Source organism: Eurytemora carolleeae, unplaced genomic scaffold, assembly GCF_000591075.1.
Source record: "Eurytemora carolleeae unplaced genomic scaffold, Eaff_2.0 scaffold2, whole genome shotgun sequence".
Taxonomy (NCBI): domain Eukaryota; kingdom Metazoa; phylum Arthropoda; class Copepoda; order Calanoida; family Temoridae; genus Eurytemora; species Eurytemora carolleeae.
Genome location: NW_019396051.1, coordinates 202,578 through 215,925, shown reverse-complemented (window position 1 = coordinate 215,925; position 13,348 = coordinate 202,578). Strand labels below are relative to the sequence as shown.

The 13,348-nt window shown below is 34.1% G+C and overlaps 1 protein-coding gene across 2 annotated transcripts; it reads right to left on the bottom strand.

The window, feature by feature from the left end:
• Positions 1-12,925, bottom strand: LOC111704600 (SEC14-like protein 1). 2 transcript variants are annotated; one of them, XM_023476898.1, is made up of 9 exons: positions 12,831-12,925; positions 10,797-11,079; positions 8,783-9,252; positions 8,119-8,463; positions 7,710-7,950; positions 6,054-6,356; positions 4,865-4,995; positions 2,374-2,652; positions 1-1,506 (listed from the first exon to the last, which is right to left on the bottom strand). In XM_023476898.1, exons 2-9 carry the CDS (start codon positions 10,921-10,923, stop codon positions 1,198-1,200), a joined length of 2,205 nt encoding a protein of 734 aa, XP_023332666.1. In that variant the 5' UTR covers positions 10,924-11,079; positions 12,831-12,925; the 3' UTR covers positions 1-1,197. The 2 variants fall into 2 exon arrangements, with proteins under 2 accessions (XP_023332666.1, XP_023332657.1); XM_023476889.1 differs by having other exon boundaries at positions 12,811-12,911.
• Between the last annotated feature and the right edge of the window lie 423 nt (positions 12,926-13,348).

Here is a 13,348-nt window from a genome sequence, read left to right as displayed (position 1 = left end):
TAGCCGTATAATAATATATTTCATAAAAACTAGGGGGTAAATATTATCAAGTAAGGGGGGGTAATCATATCACAAAATAGTTTTCTCTTTTGTCGTATTTCAAGTGCGTATCTGGAGAAAGAATAATCTCCTGACAGTGTACACAGCAAGAGAATAAAGAAAATGAACTGGTTTGGAACAGGATAATCTAAACATGTGAAACCAAGGAAATAATATTGACCATTGTCGTAACTATCTTAATGTCTAAAATTTTGATGAGTATAAAGACCCGACTCGGAATATATTATCCATTTTAACTGTACACTGTACACAGGGTTATAGGTATGCATTCGCGGAATAGAACAGTACAGTATACATTTACAAAGTTACAATCGTTTATTATCGTACACAAAATATTGGATAGCTAGGTTCACTTGAAATTTCAATTTATCATTTAGTCCAACTGAACTGGAAGAATTATTTAAGATTTAATCTCATTGTTCAGTGTTCACTCTTCTATATATATTAGTTCAGTTCAGAACCCGGAGCTGAACACAAACATTGTGTTAATCCCTTCGAACGGAAGGTCAACAGGATTAAACATTAACTTATAGACGTAACATGGCGCTATCACACATGGGGATATGATCGACGGGTGTAAACAAGGTTTAGGATCACAAAGGTATAAGTTTAAGTGTGTTACAGTGATAACCAACTAACAGCTGAATGATGCGTGTTTTCGTCATATCGTCTTTCATCCTTTATTATTATAACTCTTAAATTTCTAAGAATATGCCCTGAGGCCGAATTTATAGAATTTGAGCCGCAGCAGTTTGAATTTAAGCCGGCGTTCAATTGAAACCGGTTTTGTGGGATTTGAGATTCATTAAATTCGGACACTGAACATTTTTAAAAGCTACAAATACACAACCCTAAACTCTATTTAAGAGAAAGCGGGAAGACGACAATTAATTTTGTTTGTATTGGTTGCCACTGTTTAATATTAACGAGTATAAAGTGTGGGAGAGGATTCTGGCCGGTTTAGCAGTAGATTGAGCAGAATGTTGTCAAGGATGCATATGTAGTGAGAAGTATAGCAGTCTCTTGTTGGACCAACACACAGGAGGAATATTGTCAAGGCATAGACAAGGTATTGTCAATGTGAACTAAAGAAACAGGAGGAGGGAGAAATCTTTTCTTGATCAAACCCATTCCATGTCATGACTCTTGTTCTCCGTTCCTTGTTGTGGTTTCGGAAAGGTTTCCTGAGATACATGAGCTGACCCCGCTAGTAGAATGTTGATTACTAGCTTTAGATATAGTGGAAAATCCAGACTGTGAAGACTGTAGACTAGTCATAGATCCTTTGTAGTCTAGACTGTTGAGAACCTCGTAGTAGAACATAACCTTAGCTTTATGTTGAGGATGTGTGATGGTATCCCACATATCCTGATTCCCAGCCACTATCTTGTCAAAGTAGCTCCAGTGTAGAATATAGCTCCCAACATATTGGGTCACGTGACTCCCCTAAACATAAAACAAATTAAGGACTGGTGTAAGGGAAAGAGAACCTGGGAAAAGTTAAATAGATTTTTCTAGAAAACTTTCACAGATAATTATGACTTGACACAAATAGTCTTCCATGTACTCCACCCCCACCTCCTCCCAAACCTAAACACACTAAAGAGGATATATATCTAGAATACCTGATATATAACAGAGTAAAGAGGACATTTAATATATCTAGAATACCTGATATACAACACACTAAAGAGGATATATACCTAGAGTGCCTGATATATAACACACTAAAGAGGATAAATATCTAGAATACCTGATATACAACACACTAAAAAGGATATATATCTAGAGTGCCTGATATATAACACACTAAAGAGGACATAATATATATCTAGAATACCTGATATACAACACACTAAAGAGGATATATATCTAGAGTGCCTGATATACAACACACTAAAGAGGACATATAATATATCTAGAATACCTGATATATAACACACTAAAGAGGATATATAATATATCTAGAATACCGATGAAAACTGTATACATGGTTAAGTGAAGTAGGTTAGTGTGGTTAATACAAGTATATAGAATATAGATTAAATTAGATTAAGGATACTACTCAACAAGATAACATTTTAATCAAATATACAAGTGACGATTTGGGCAAGTAAAAAATATTTTCTAAATAATTCTTCTCAAGGACAAATTTAAAATACAGGTTCACGTCCTTTCCTCTCAACATTCCAACATCAGAATTCTTTGTGCGAGACATAAAATTTAATTTAATAAATATTCGACAAAAGAGGATTTTGTTCGCGAAACATTTAAATTTTTCAAGTTGAATACTAGATTTAATATTTAACCAACCTGAATACTTTCTCCGTCATGACAGACAATAGGAGCTTCGACCCGGAAATAGTCTGTTCCTTCCTTCCAACCCCGTCCTATGGACGTAAACTGCTCAGGGTCTGTGTTAACACACATATTGAATGCTGCAGAGCTGGGTTGATTAGCTGATGAGAGTTTCTTGTTGAGCAAAGGATTCTTGGTTCGGAATACAGAGAAGACGACGTCATGTCGCATCACGTCGAAGTCCCAGGTGATGACGGACCCCTTGTCCGTGTTCTGGATCAGGACCTCGTGGGCCTGCAAATTAAATTAAGACTGTAATTAATTATATTCAAAAACAAGAGTACAAAAACTTGCAAACAGAGATTGAATATTTTGAATGTGAGAAAGAAGATGAGATTGAAGAAAATAAAAATGAAGAAGATAAAAATAATTAAAGAAGATGATTAGTGGAATACTCAATGTAGGGAATAAAATGAATGATAGAAAGAAGTCCCATTCAAAAGCTCCCCGCACATTAATTGTAGAATATTTTACTTATTATTAAATGCTCAAATCTTTTTGGACACGTCAAACTAAAGTAAAATGCAAGTAAGATTGACACTTAAATGTTTTTGATCATAACTTCTGTTATTGAAGAGCTATTGAAAAGAACAAAAATGTTTTGAATTTATAATATGTAACCGAATAAATTAGCTTTTCTTACACTTGTGCGTAAAATCAGAACTAGATGAGCAACGGAGTCACAAAGCTGTGACAGTAATGTCAATTGAAATTGACATTCGCCTTCTGGTTAGTTTGCAGTGGTGAGCATACAATTATGGTTGATTTGAAATTAATGATTGGATGAATTTAATTGGTTGAGTATGAAAAAACAAAAAAAAATGAAAATCTTATTAACTACTAGCTGAAGGGTCCGGAGTTGCCCGTGAAAAAGTTGCCTACAACACACCCCGGCCACCCTTGAGTGTCCACAAAAATTTTCAGCCCATTCAGTCCAGCCGTTTGGCCGGCTATAGGCAACATATATATGAAAGTCTTGTTTTGTTTTATAGTTTTTAATTACAAAATACTTTTGAACAAAATATTTAACCATAATTATTTCAATGTGCTTTTCTAGTGGTCATTGGTCAAAAAAAAATTCTAAACCTATTTTTAGTTTAATTTTTATTAGATCAATTCCTTAGCGATTTAATTTTTGATTAAATGTAAAAATAGTATAAAGAAAGAAATGAGCTTGATAATGCGGGCCAGCCGAGTTTAATTTAGTTTTTAAAAGAAAATATTGTACAAGAGGGAAAAAATAATTTAAAGGGACAACCGGCCATATAAGGTAGTTAAACGGAGTATGCAGTGTTGTGGACAAATTCTTTAGGATTCATTTGAGACATATAAAACTTTTCCACGGTGTATAATTACTGTGCATAGTCGACGTTCAAAACCATGAATTTGGGTGGGTACGTTTTCAGTATCGTTTTTTTTTAATTATTAAATAACGACGACGACAAATAAAGTAAAAATTATACAGTTAACTAATTAGATGGTTAGGAACATATTTCTCAAAAGAAATTTGTCCATAAATCAATGCTAGAATCAATTATTTCGTTTTCATCATTACATTGAATTTCTTTTTTTCTTTCAATTTATTTGCAGATTTCTACAAATTCTTCAAATGTCGTCTTTTCAATAATAATTCTAGAAAACCTACAGAAAATCTTTGTGAATAATAAGAAACTAGAATAATGAGAAAATAGAAACTATTAATTGAACAAAATTTTCTTTTTTTCGATGATAAGATTAATTTTTATTTTCTCGAACCTGTCCTAAACAACTAATTAGTTTACTGTAAAATTTTGTTTACATTTTTTGTCGTCGTTATTTAATAATTCAAAAAAAAAACAATTCTGAAAACGTATCCACCCAAAAGTACGATTTTGAACGTCGACTTTGCGCTCAAACTCAGGATTTACAGATCTTTAAAAAGTTTTATATGTCGCAAATGAATCCTAAAGAATTTGTACACAACACTGCATACTCAGTTCAACTACCTTACATAGCCGGTCTGTCCCTTTACTGATTAAAATTGTTGAGTAAATATTTCCCGTGAAGTGTGTTAGTGAGTACTTGGTACTTTCTTAATTATATCCTTACACTCGATTCCAAACCCAAGGCCACAGATAAAACTTTTATTAACAGAGGCATATAACTAGTGCTCGCAAACATTGTTAAAGGCATTGAAAACCTCTATAAAAAACTGAAGGGGGCCAAAGGAGTACTTTTGAGAAAATAAATAAGCTTGAGACTCAAGAGTTCCTAAGCTTGTAAGCTGAAAATCAAATTTTCATCCACCCCCCCCCCCACAAAAATACAAAACTTAGCTAATAATAAAAATGTTTAATAATATTTAAAGTCCTAAAATAGGAGAACCCAATCTGACGATAAACCGATTCTCTTCCGGTAAATGATTATTTGCATAGCAAGTGAAGAGAATAAACTGTTCCCTATTCACCTGTCCTTTATGTAGAGATATAGAATGGTAGCATGAATTATCTAGTAGATGAGGACCAGGAGATTGATCTTTCTCAAACTCTTGAGGAGACATGTAGAAGCTCTTAGGTACTAGTCCACCCTCAGGTATACCTGGATACAGGAGATATTACTTGAAGGGACTGTAAGCGTAATTTCAAATGACCCTCCCTGCAAAGATGGTAATGCCAGATTAAAATCTTTGTCTGATCAAGTATAAATAAGAACCGCATTTCCAGCTTATAAGAAACAATGAAGAAATTCCCAGAAATAAACAAAGAAAACCGACATTATCTTCCAAATCTTTTTATCAGATTAAGGTTTGGGGTACTGATATGAATCAGGCATTGCTATCTTTTAATGAAGGGTCGCTTAGAAAACACTTACAGTCCCTTTAATTAGATTTATACAAAACTAGATTTATACAAAACATAGATTATTAAAGGGACTGATGACGAAAGTGAACCTCCATTTAATTTATAAAAAGAGTAATTTTCAAATTCAGCTTCTCAAAAAATGTGACTTAAATTTATTCAGCAGACACAAGGAAGAAACTTGCCAGATTTGGTCTCTTTTCAAAATAGATAAATGGCGATATCTTCTTCATTGTTAATCAGGTTTCATGATTACTCAAATAAAGGTTTAATGGTGGGGCTAGGGTTTCCGATATTTTTTCTAATGATTACTTCTATACTTCTATACATATATATATATATTAGCTAACAAGGATAAATGATAAATAGGTTCTAGACTGTAATCTAACAAATAACCATAATACAAGAATATTATCCTAGTTTTATATAATATCTTCATTTCTATTCAGAGCTTGGACCTGTAAAATTTGGATTCACTGTCCTAGCTTACTTATTCAAGTAGACGACAGATTTGCTTTTGTTTTGGTTTATTAGAGCTCTCAAGAACTTAAGCTAGCTACTTGGAAATGATCTTTCGGTATTGAAGGTGTACGCAGCATCTTCTTCAGTTTATTTAATCAATTTAAATTGATATCAATACCGAGTTTTTGTATTTCTTATTTCAATAATCTTTGTGATTCTATTCTTCTCCTTAATCAAACTAATATTGATTATCAGTTTATTCACGAGAAAATCAAAATCATGAAAGATAATATTACTGATCTACCCCCCCCACCCCCATTATATCCATTATCCAACCTGTATTAGCTGTTCCACCCAACCAATCAGGAATATGTTCCTCTGGTATATAATCCCTGAGACCGCCAGGATGAAGAGCAAAGTTTTCTCCACGTCCATCCGATACTGCATAGAAGAGAAACTTGGATCTACTCGTCTCGTCTATAAGGGGACACACTAAAGTCCAGAGGATCGGGAATACTCTGGGAGCACGGATGATAAGAACGCGTCCTAGGGTCTCCGGGTAGTTGGCTTCACATATCTCGATAATATGTAACAGAGCTTTCACTCCAGGTCGCCATAAATGCCGCATATTCAAACCCTCTAAAACATTTTTATATCAATTATATTTCAAATACTAATAAACATGGGAAAGCGGGAGTTTAAGAGAAATGTTACTCGTTTTAAATTTCCCCAAAAATGGAAGAAGAATTCTAAGAAAAATTGCACAATTATAAAAGTGTCAGTATTAACAGAAAATTCTTTGTTCTTCAATCATTTAAACTTACAATGTTTACAAGACAAACTTATAACAAGTAAACATAAAAACAACGCCAATAATCAGTGCTTAAGATCCATTTAAGTTTGATGCGGATCCGGAACCAGGTCATTTCTTTAAGATTTACTGAATTTTTTTAACAAAAAATAATTTTCAAATTTTTTTTATTTTTTTTGCGGAAATTTTTATAATCTCCCTTTTTTCAAAAGTTCAGATAGATTTGGGTTTTAGGAGTAAAAAAGTTTTTTTTTTGCAGTTTTTGGTTGATATTTTACCCCTTGAATCCGGATCCATCGATCCGCATATTTTTGCGGATCCGGATCCAGGAAGCCAAAATCTTGCGGATCCAACAGTTCCGGATCCGAATCCTAAGCACTGCCAATAATATTGATTAGCGGAGAAGATCTACAAGAAGTTAAATGGACTGTAAAGCGAAATTTCTAGTGACTTTCCGTGCAAAGATGACAATGTCAAATTTTAAACACTACCCTTACAAGCTTCGTCTGATCAAGAACGAATTAGATATCCACGTTTCTGTTTATTTAAGTTTTTTATTTTTCATTCGTGGTTTCTCTGCAAAAGTGGAACAAACACATTTCCAGTAAAAAAACCGACATTATCTTCCACATTTTTGATTAGATTAAGGTTATATGGGTTCTGTGTAAATGGGGAATTGCTTACTTTGCTTGGAGGGTCAAAAAAAAAATTAATATCATTAGTAAGGTTGGGACGTATTAAATAAATAATAATGTCCAAGCTAGTATCCGAACACTCAATATTTACAAGGTTTGTAATATATTGATGTTGGTGAATCCAATATTTCTAAATGAATATTATATTAGTCTGGGTTGTGTACTAGGGTAGAGAAGGTTATGAGGTTTATAATATCAATTATTACACCAATATAGAGTAGAGGAAAAGTGTATGGAAAGGTTGTAAATATTATAAATGTTATTCACATTCACTCAGCTAATAAATATAACTTTGAATAAATAATAAATAATTAACTGTCAGCAGCTATATTATTCAAAACAATTTCTTGACCGAAGTTCAGCTTTTTAAAGTTTTCTTGATAAAACTCCTCTCAGTGCAGTGTCAATATTTTTGTAAATTAAATCTAGAAACCATGATCGATAATTTAAATAATAATAGCCCTCGACCACTTAGCTAATATTTACCTAGATCAAGAATCATATTCCAGGTCGAGATCGGTTTATTTAGTGCATGAGAAGATTCTTCACTGAGTCTTAATCCTTCCTCACAGATATGTAGGCAAAGCTTAGTCAATCCCTCTTCTCCTATACTTCGAACTATACCCTTCACGTCCATCTGTCCAAGACGTAGATGAAAGACGGGACGTCCGTCCTTGTCATAGTGAAACCAACCACCTGGAAAATAGTTCCTAACTACCGCTGGAACCTGAAATTATAAAATAAAAACTGAATGAAAAACATTGACGTCAGAATTCTTTATTTTAAATTGCAATTTCTTGGTTAACTGTTCTGACGCCGGGAATTACTGAGAAGGGGAAGTGAGAACTATTGATTAAGAAACTGGAGAGGACAGATCTAAGATGAATGGTGTTACCTGATACTCGGAAAGAATCTTGTCAACGCCGTGCTGTTTCCTCCAAATGAGGGAAGCGGAGAGCATCTCTCGAGCCTTCTCTACGTCAAAGTTTCGAGCTCGGAGAAATCTAAGAACAACGGGATCCGAGGGAGCTTTACCCTTCTGCAGTTCAGCCATACACTGCTTCAGCTGAACCAGCCTTGACTCCTGCATGGGTTCAAGTTTACCCAAGAACATCTGGATATAATCCTGCTCAAGCTTGGTCACAGGATCCTGGTTCTCATTCAACCCTGTCTCCAGGAGATCCCGGCCTTTAGCACTAGACTTACGTCGGAGCTTCTCCGTAGGATCAACTGCTTTCTCCTAAAACATATCTTATAAAACCAATGTTTGTATGAATTGACGGATTGTAATACATTCTTGTATTCTCCAGCACAATTGAGGTCACAATAAGAAATATGAAAATATTCTTCAAGTTTCAATCTAAAATAAATTGGGATTGGCAGATGGAATACAAAAACTGATTTTATTCCTTATTTCTCCAGTTTGGATTGAATTTTCTATCTGGATATTACAAGGGGTAGGCTTAGGATAAATGAACCTGGTATCTAAGACAAATGTTCCAAGAAAGAATTGTTTGCCGGGCCGGAAAGTGTAAAACTGTAATTGGATTGATTCTAACCTGGACTTCTTGTGAAGTTTCAGGAACTTGATTAATTGATTTTTCTGGTTCTGTCCAAGGTGGCACCTCGGATATTCCTTGCTCCGCAAGCATTTTAATAAAATGCTCCATAATATCTTTGCTCTTCTCGATGCTCTTGGAGTACTCCCGAATCGCAATCTTCTCCGCTGTTCCTTCAAATCCAAAGAAGTTTTTAATATCGAGCTCGGCGGACTGCTCGAAGCAGGTCCAGTCCGGGTTCTCCGGGTGTACACTGTAAACACAATACTCGTTAATCTCTACCCTGCTTTCAAAACTCTCATTCCAGGCTTCAATACGTAGAGTCCTTGCCCGGTTATCCTTAGTGTTCCTCTGCCTGAAGAGAAGGTACTCAACCCCCATAAACTTCTTGAGAAGGTAGGGAACCTCCACATTCAACTTGGCTCGCCTGTCCACCATATGGACTGCACCATCCGGGCACAGGTTCTCCTCTGAAAAATAAATATTTAGCTAAAAGAGGAGTAAGCAGTCCACTTATTTTCAGTATTGTTTGAATTTTTTTAACAAATTATTTTTTTAAATTAAAAATTTTAACAAAATTTTAAAAACTGCAGTGAATTTTCCCTGACTTGTGCGTTGTTTTAAGCTGATTTGCAGTTTCCATTTTTTCAGGAATGCAGACTCAACTAATTGAAGGTTCAGGTTCAAATTCATATATTCTTACACAGGTTGTATAAAAAAATTTCACTGCACTGAGCGGGGTTTGAAAATTCTGAGGATATTAATTGTCTAAATTCCGCCTTAATAATGACAAATGGGATAAGAAAAGTTAGATGTATACCGATTATTTTAAGTATTACTTTTTTCCACCAATCTGGATTTTGCTTTTAAACGTTGATTTTTGAATGCGAATAAAGATTTGAGAGAAAATTTCTTTAATTCGCTGAATGGCGATTCTTCACTTAGATGCTCTACTTTATGTCGTTAAAAGAAAACCAACTGAAAAAACTTTGATTTATTAAGAACGATTAGTTGACCAAATAAATCTTATCCCCAAACCTGCTGGCGTGTGATAAAACTGAATTAACATCGGTATTTCCTCCCTCCCTCCCCCATTAAACTCCACATCTCTATAAATTCCTTAGGAATCTAAGTATAGTCATGATATAAATATTTATAGTCCAATGTTATATGGCCTCTTACAGTTCAAGTTGCTACCGGGTTTTAAAGAACGTTGAAAGAAGACACGACGGTTGACAACGAAAAAAAATCTCAAAAATCCTAGAATGGAGAATGTTGGTGGGTGGAGGGGGGAGCGGGGAGTATTTAAAGCCATAAACCCTTCTATCAGGGGAAGAAATATTAGATATATCCATGAAACTGAGTAAAAATAAAATAAAGCCAATAAGTAAGATTGGTGGGGTTCTCTTTACAATTAACAGTGCTTAGCAGGAATATCATTATTACACTAGCATTAGTAATCATATATAATCCGTTTCCCTTCAATAAATCTATTTATGTATCCTAAACATAATAACTAATTTTACTAATCATATTCTTAATATGAGTATAAAAAAAACCGTCCGAAAACCGCCCAAGGCCGCCCTCCCCCCAACTGCGGTAGTTGCAACCAACAATAACCGTCTTAAAAGATTTAGAGTGAACTGACTCAGCAGAAACTATCATGAATGATGAATAATGAATATTGAAAAAACTTCAGCGTCGAATAAATTATCAGATAGTTACATAAGAAGAAAACTGTTAAAATGACTGAGGATGAAACTTGATTTATTTTTGGCGTTGAATCAAGAGTTTAAAAAAATGATTTCTATTATTTCTTTTAAAAGCTTCAAAAATTAATTATAACTCTCATTAAAGTAAAAATAAATTCCACGCATTAAATTTTCGATTTAAAGGTTTGTAAATATCTCTTCCAAGAATTTCAACATCAAACTATTACTTGCAGTTTTTCTTTAATTTGATTTGTTGAATGACGGAAACATTTCAAGATGAAATCCTAAAATTGAAAATTCACCTATAATCTCAGTCTCTTTTATGATAGGAATCATGTCGCAGGTGGGGAACCTCATCTCGTAGGCCATCATGAGGAGCTCGAAGGGGTACTTGTAGACCCTCACAGGGGATTGGTACTTCTGCACCATCTTTAGGCTTTATAAGAATCTTAGCAGAAACTATTAGTTTATCAAATTATCCATTTTGTTATTTTCATTAATAATAAAATGGTCCTGTACGGTTCACTTGGTTCACTAGATATTGGAGGAATAGCTCAGTATTGTTCGTTTACATGGGAAGCCAACCTGAAATAAAGAAAACATTGTTGAATACAAAAAGATGGATTTTTATGATTGCAAGTTAACAAAACGTCAGACAAACTCATTAGACCATTTTTCTATATAACATGGATTTTAGGAAACACACGTCGGTTTCATAAGTCTAGTTTGTTAAGGTTTAAAACTAAGGTTTGTTTACACAGAAACCAAACAGAGACTTGATGATTATTCATTATCTTGTTCTGTAAGTACAATATATATTTCTATGGACACCTTAGATAAAGTTGTAATCTCTGTTTGTCTGTTTATTGTATGTCCGATCATAACTCATGAATCCCTTTTTTAATTTGCCTCAAATTATGATTGGGGAGCATGGGAGAACCACGGGAATGTTCTTAACTTGGTTTAAGATTCTGAGTTGATTGAATTTAATTTTTATTAGGAAAAATAGCTAAAATCGTAATTTAAGACCGATCGCGGGAAAACGGCGGGAGTAACTACACCCTGGGCAAACAAAAATCTCCTAGTACTGGCATTTCCTAAAGCTAGTCCTGGATATATTTGGAAAATGATACTTCTTGTGTACATACTCTGGATACATAAAACGATGATATTCTTTATATACACACTCAAGTAACCAAGGGAATGATATGTCCTGCATATGTAAGATATACACACAAGTACATTATACACATATAGATATATAGGATTGATGAACCCTGGACTCCTATCAGACTGAATCAAAATAAATATTTATTCTGCAGGAAATTGAATAACAAGGATGTTTCATCAGCTTTACTGGGTGTCCCACAAGACTTAACAGTAGCAAGACGACTTGGATGGTCGTCTTAGATCGTATTTGCGGCATTTGTTCGTCAACCCACTTTGACATGTAATGATGTATGATTCTTGAAGCAATAACCACAAAAATCTCCTAGTCCTGGCATTTCCTAATTGTGATCGCCTTTTTGGTGCCAGAGATAATAAAAATTTCGTACCGCAAATTATCTTAAAGATCAAAGATGACCTTTAAGTCGTCTTGCTACTGTCATGTTTCGTGGGACACCCTGTACATATAAATAGTAAAGAGAGGAAAACAAATTTCAAGGATATTGCTTTAGAAAATTCTACCGAATGATATCATTGTTCCTTTTCCTTTTAAATGTTGGGGTTTTAGTCTGGGCTTGCTTTAGTATAAAAATGGCTTTTTTTTACTTGAATTACGAAGGTCCCAGCAAAACAACCAAACTTGTAAGCTAAAAAAGACGGGGATCTACCTATAAATGTGTTTAACTAGGTTGTATACCTTAAAGTTTATAAAAACTCATTAATACACTTTTTCAATTCATAACTAAGTCAAGAACTATTTCAATCGTCTCCATTAGTGAACAAAACATCAAAATTGCATTTTTTCTCATATAGATTTCTTCGTAATTTTTTCGTTTCTCTCAACGTAACGAAAGTGCAAACAATTTATAAACCTAATAATAAACCTAATTATAAACCTAATAATAAACCTAATAATAAACCTTATATAAAATGACCTTAATATATGCCCTGTATAGTGAATGAGGCCTGAATGTAAACAAATGAATAAAATATCACAATATTATATTTGCTTTGTTTAGAATAAATACACTGTGGATAAATTAATATGATGAGCCCTGAGGTCTGGATTAATAAAATATACTAGATATATAGTTCACACAATATTATATAATTCTTTCAGTTTTTGGCCATGTCAAACCCTTCTCTTACCGAAAAATATTTGTAAAAACCTTTGACTGAAGCGTTAACTGTATACGAACTATTTAAAGGACGAGTGTAGAAGTAGACAGTCCACTTCTCTGGTCACACAAAACAAAAATTAATTTTCCCGCATTTTCCTTCAAATATTTCAGGGATTTTAACGTTTAACACACACCTTGCATTCCTTTATATCTCTTACAGCCGATCCTTAAACCGGTGTAGCGTTAAATAATTCATTTATCCACTTCAAATGATTCAATCTGCTCTTAACTCTTTCTTTAGGTGAGAGGCAATTCATGGACTCTTACGGGGTTTAATACAAGATTTTGACAAACCACATTTATGGTAGATTTCGCGAGACAATTATGAAAAATTTAAGCGGGGACAAAATGTGGCTTGTTGGGACAATAAAATGGCTTGCTGGGACAATAAAGTGGCTTGTTGGGACAATAAAGTGGCTTGTTGGGACAATAAAGTGGCTTTTTGGGACAATAAAGTGGCTTTTTGGGACAATAAAGTGGCTTGTTGGGACAATAAAGTGGCTTTT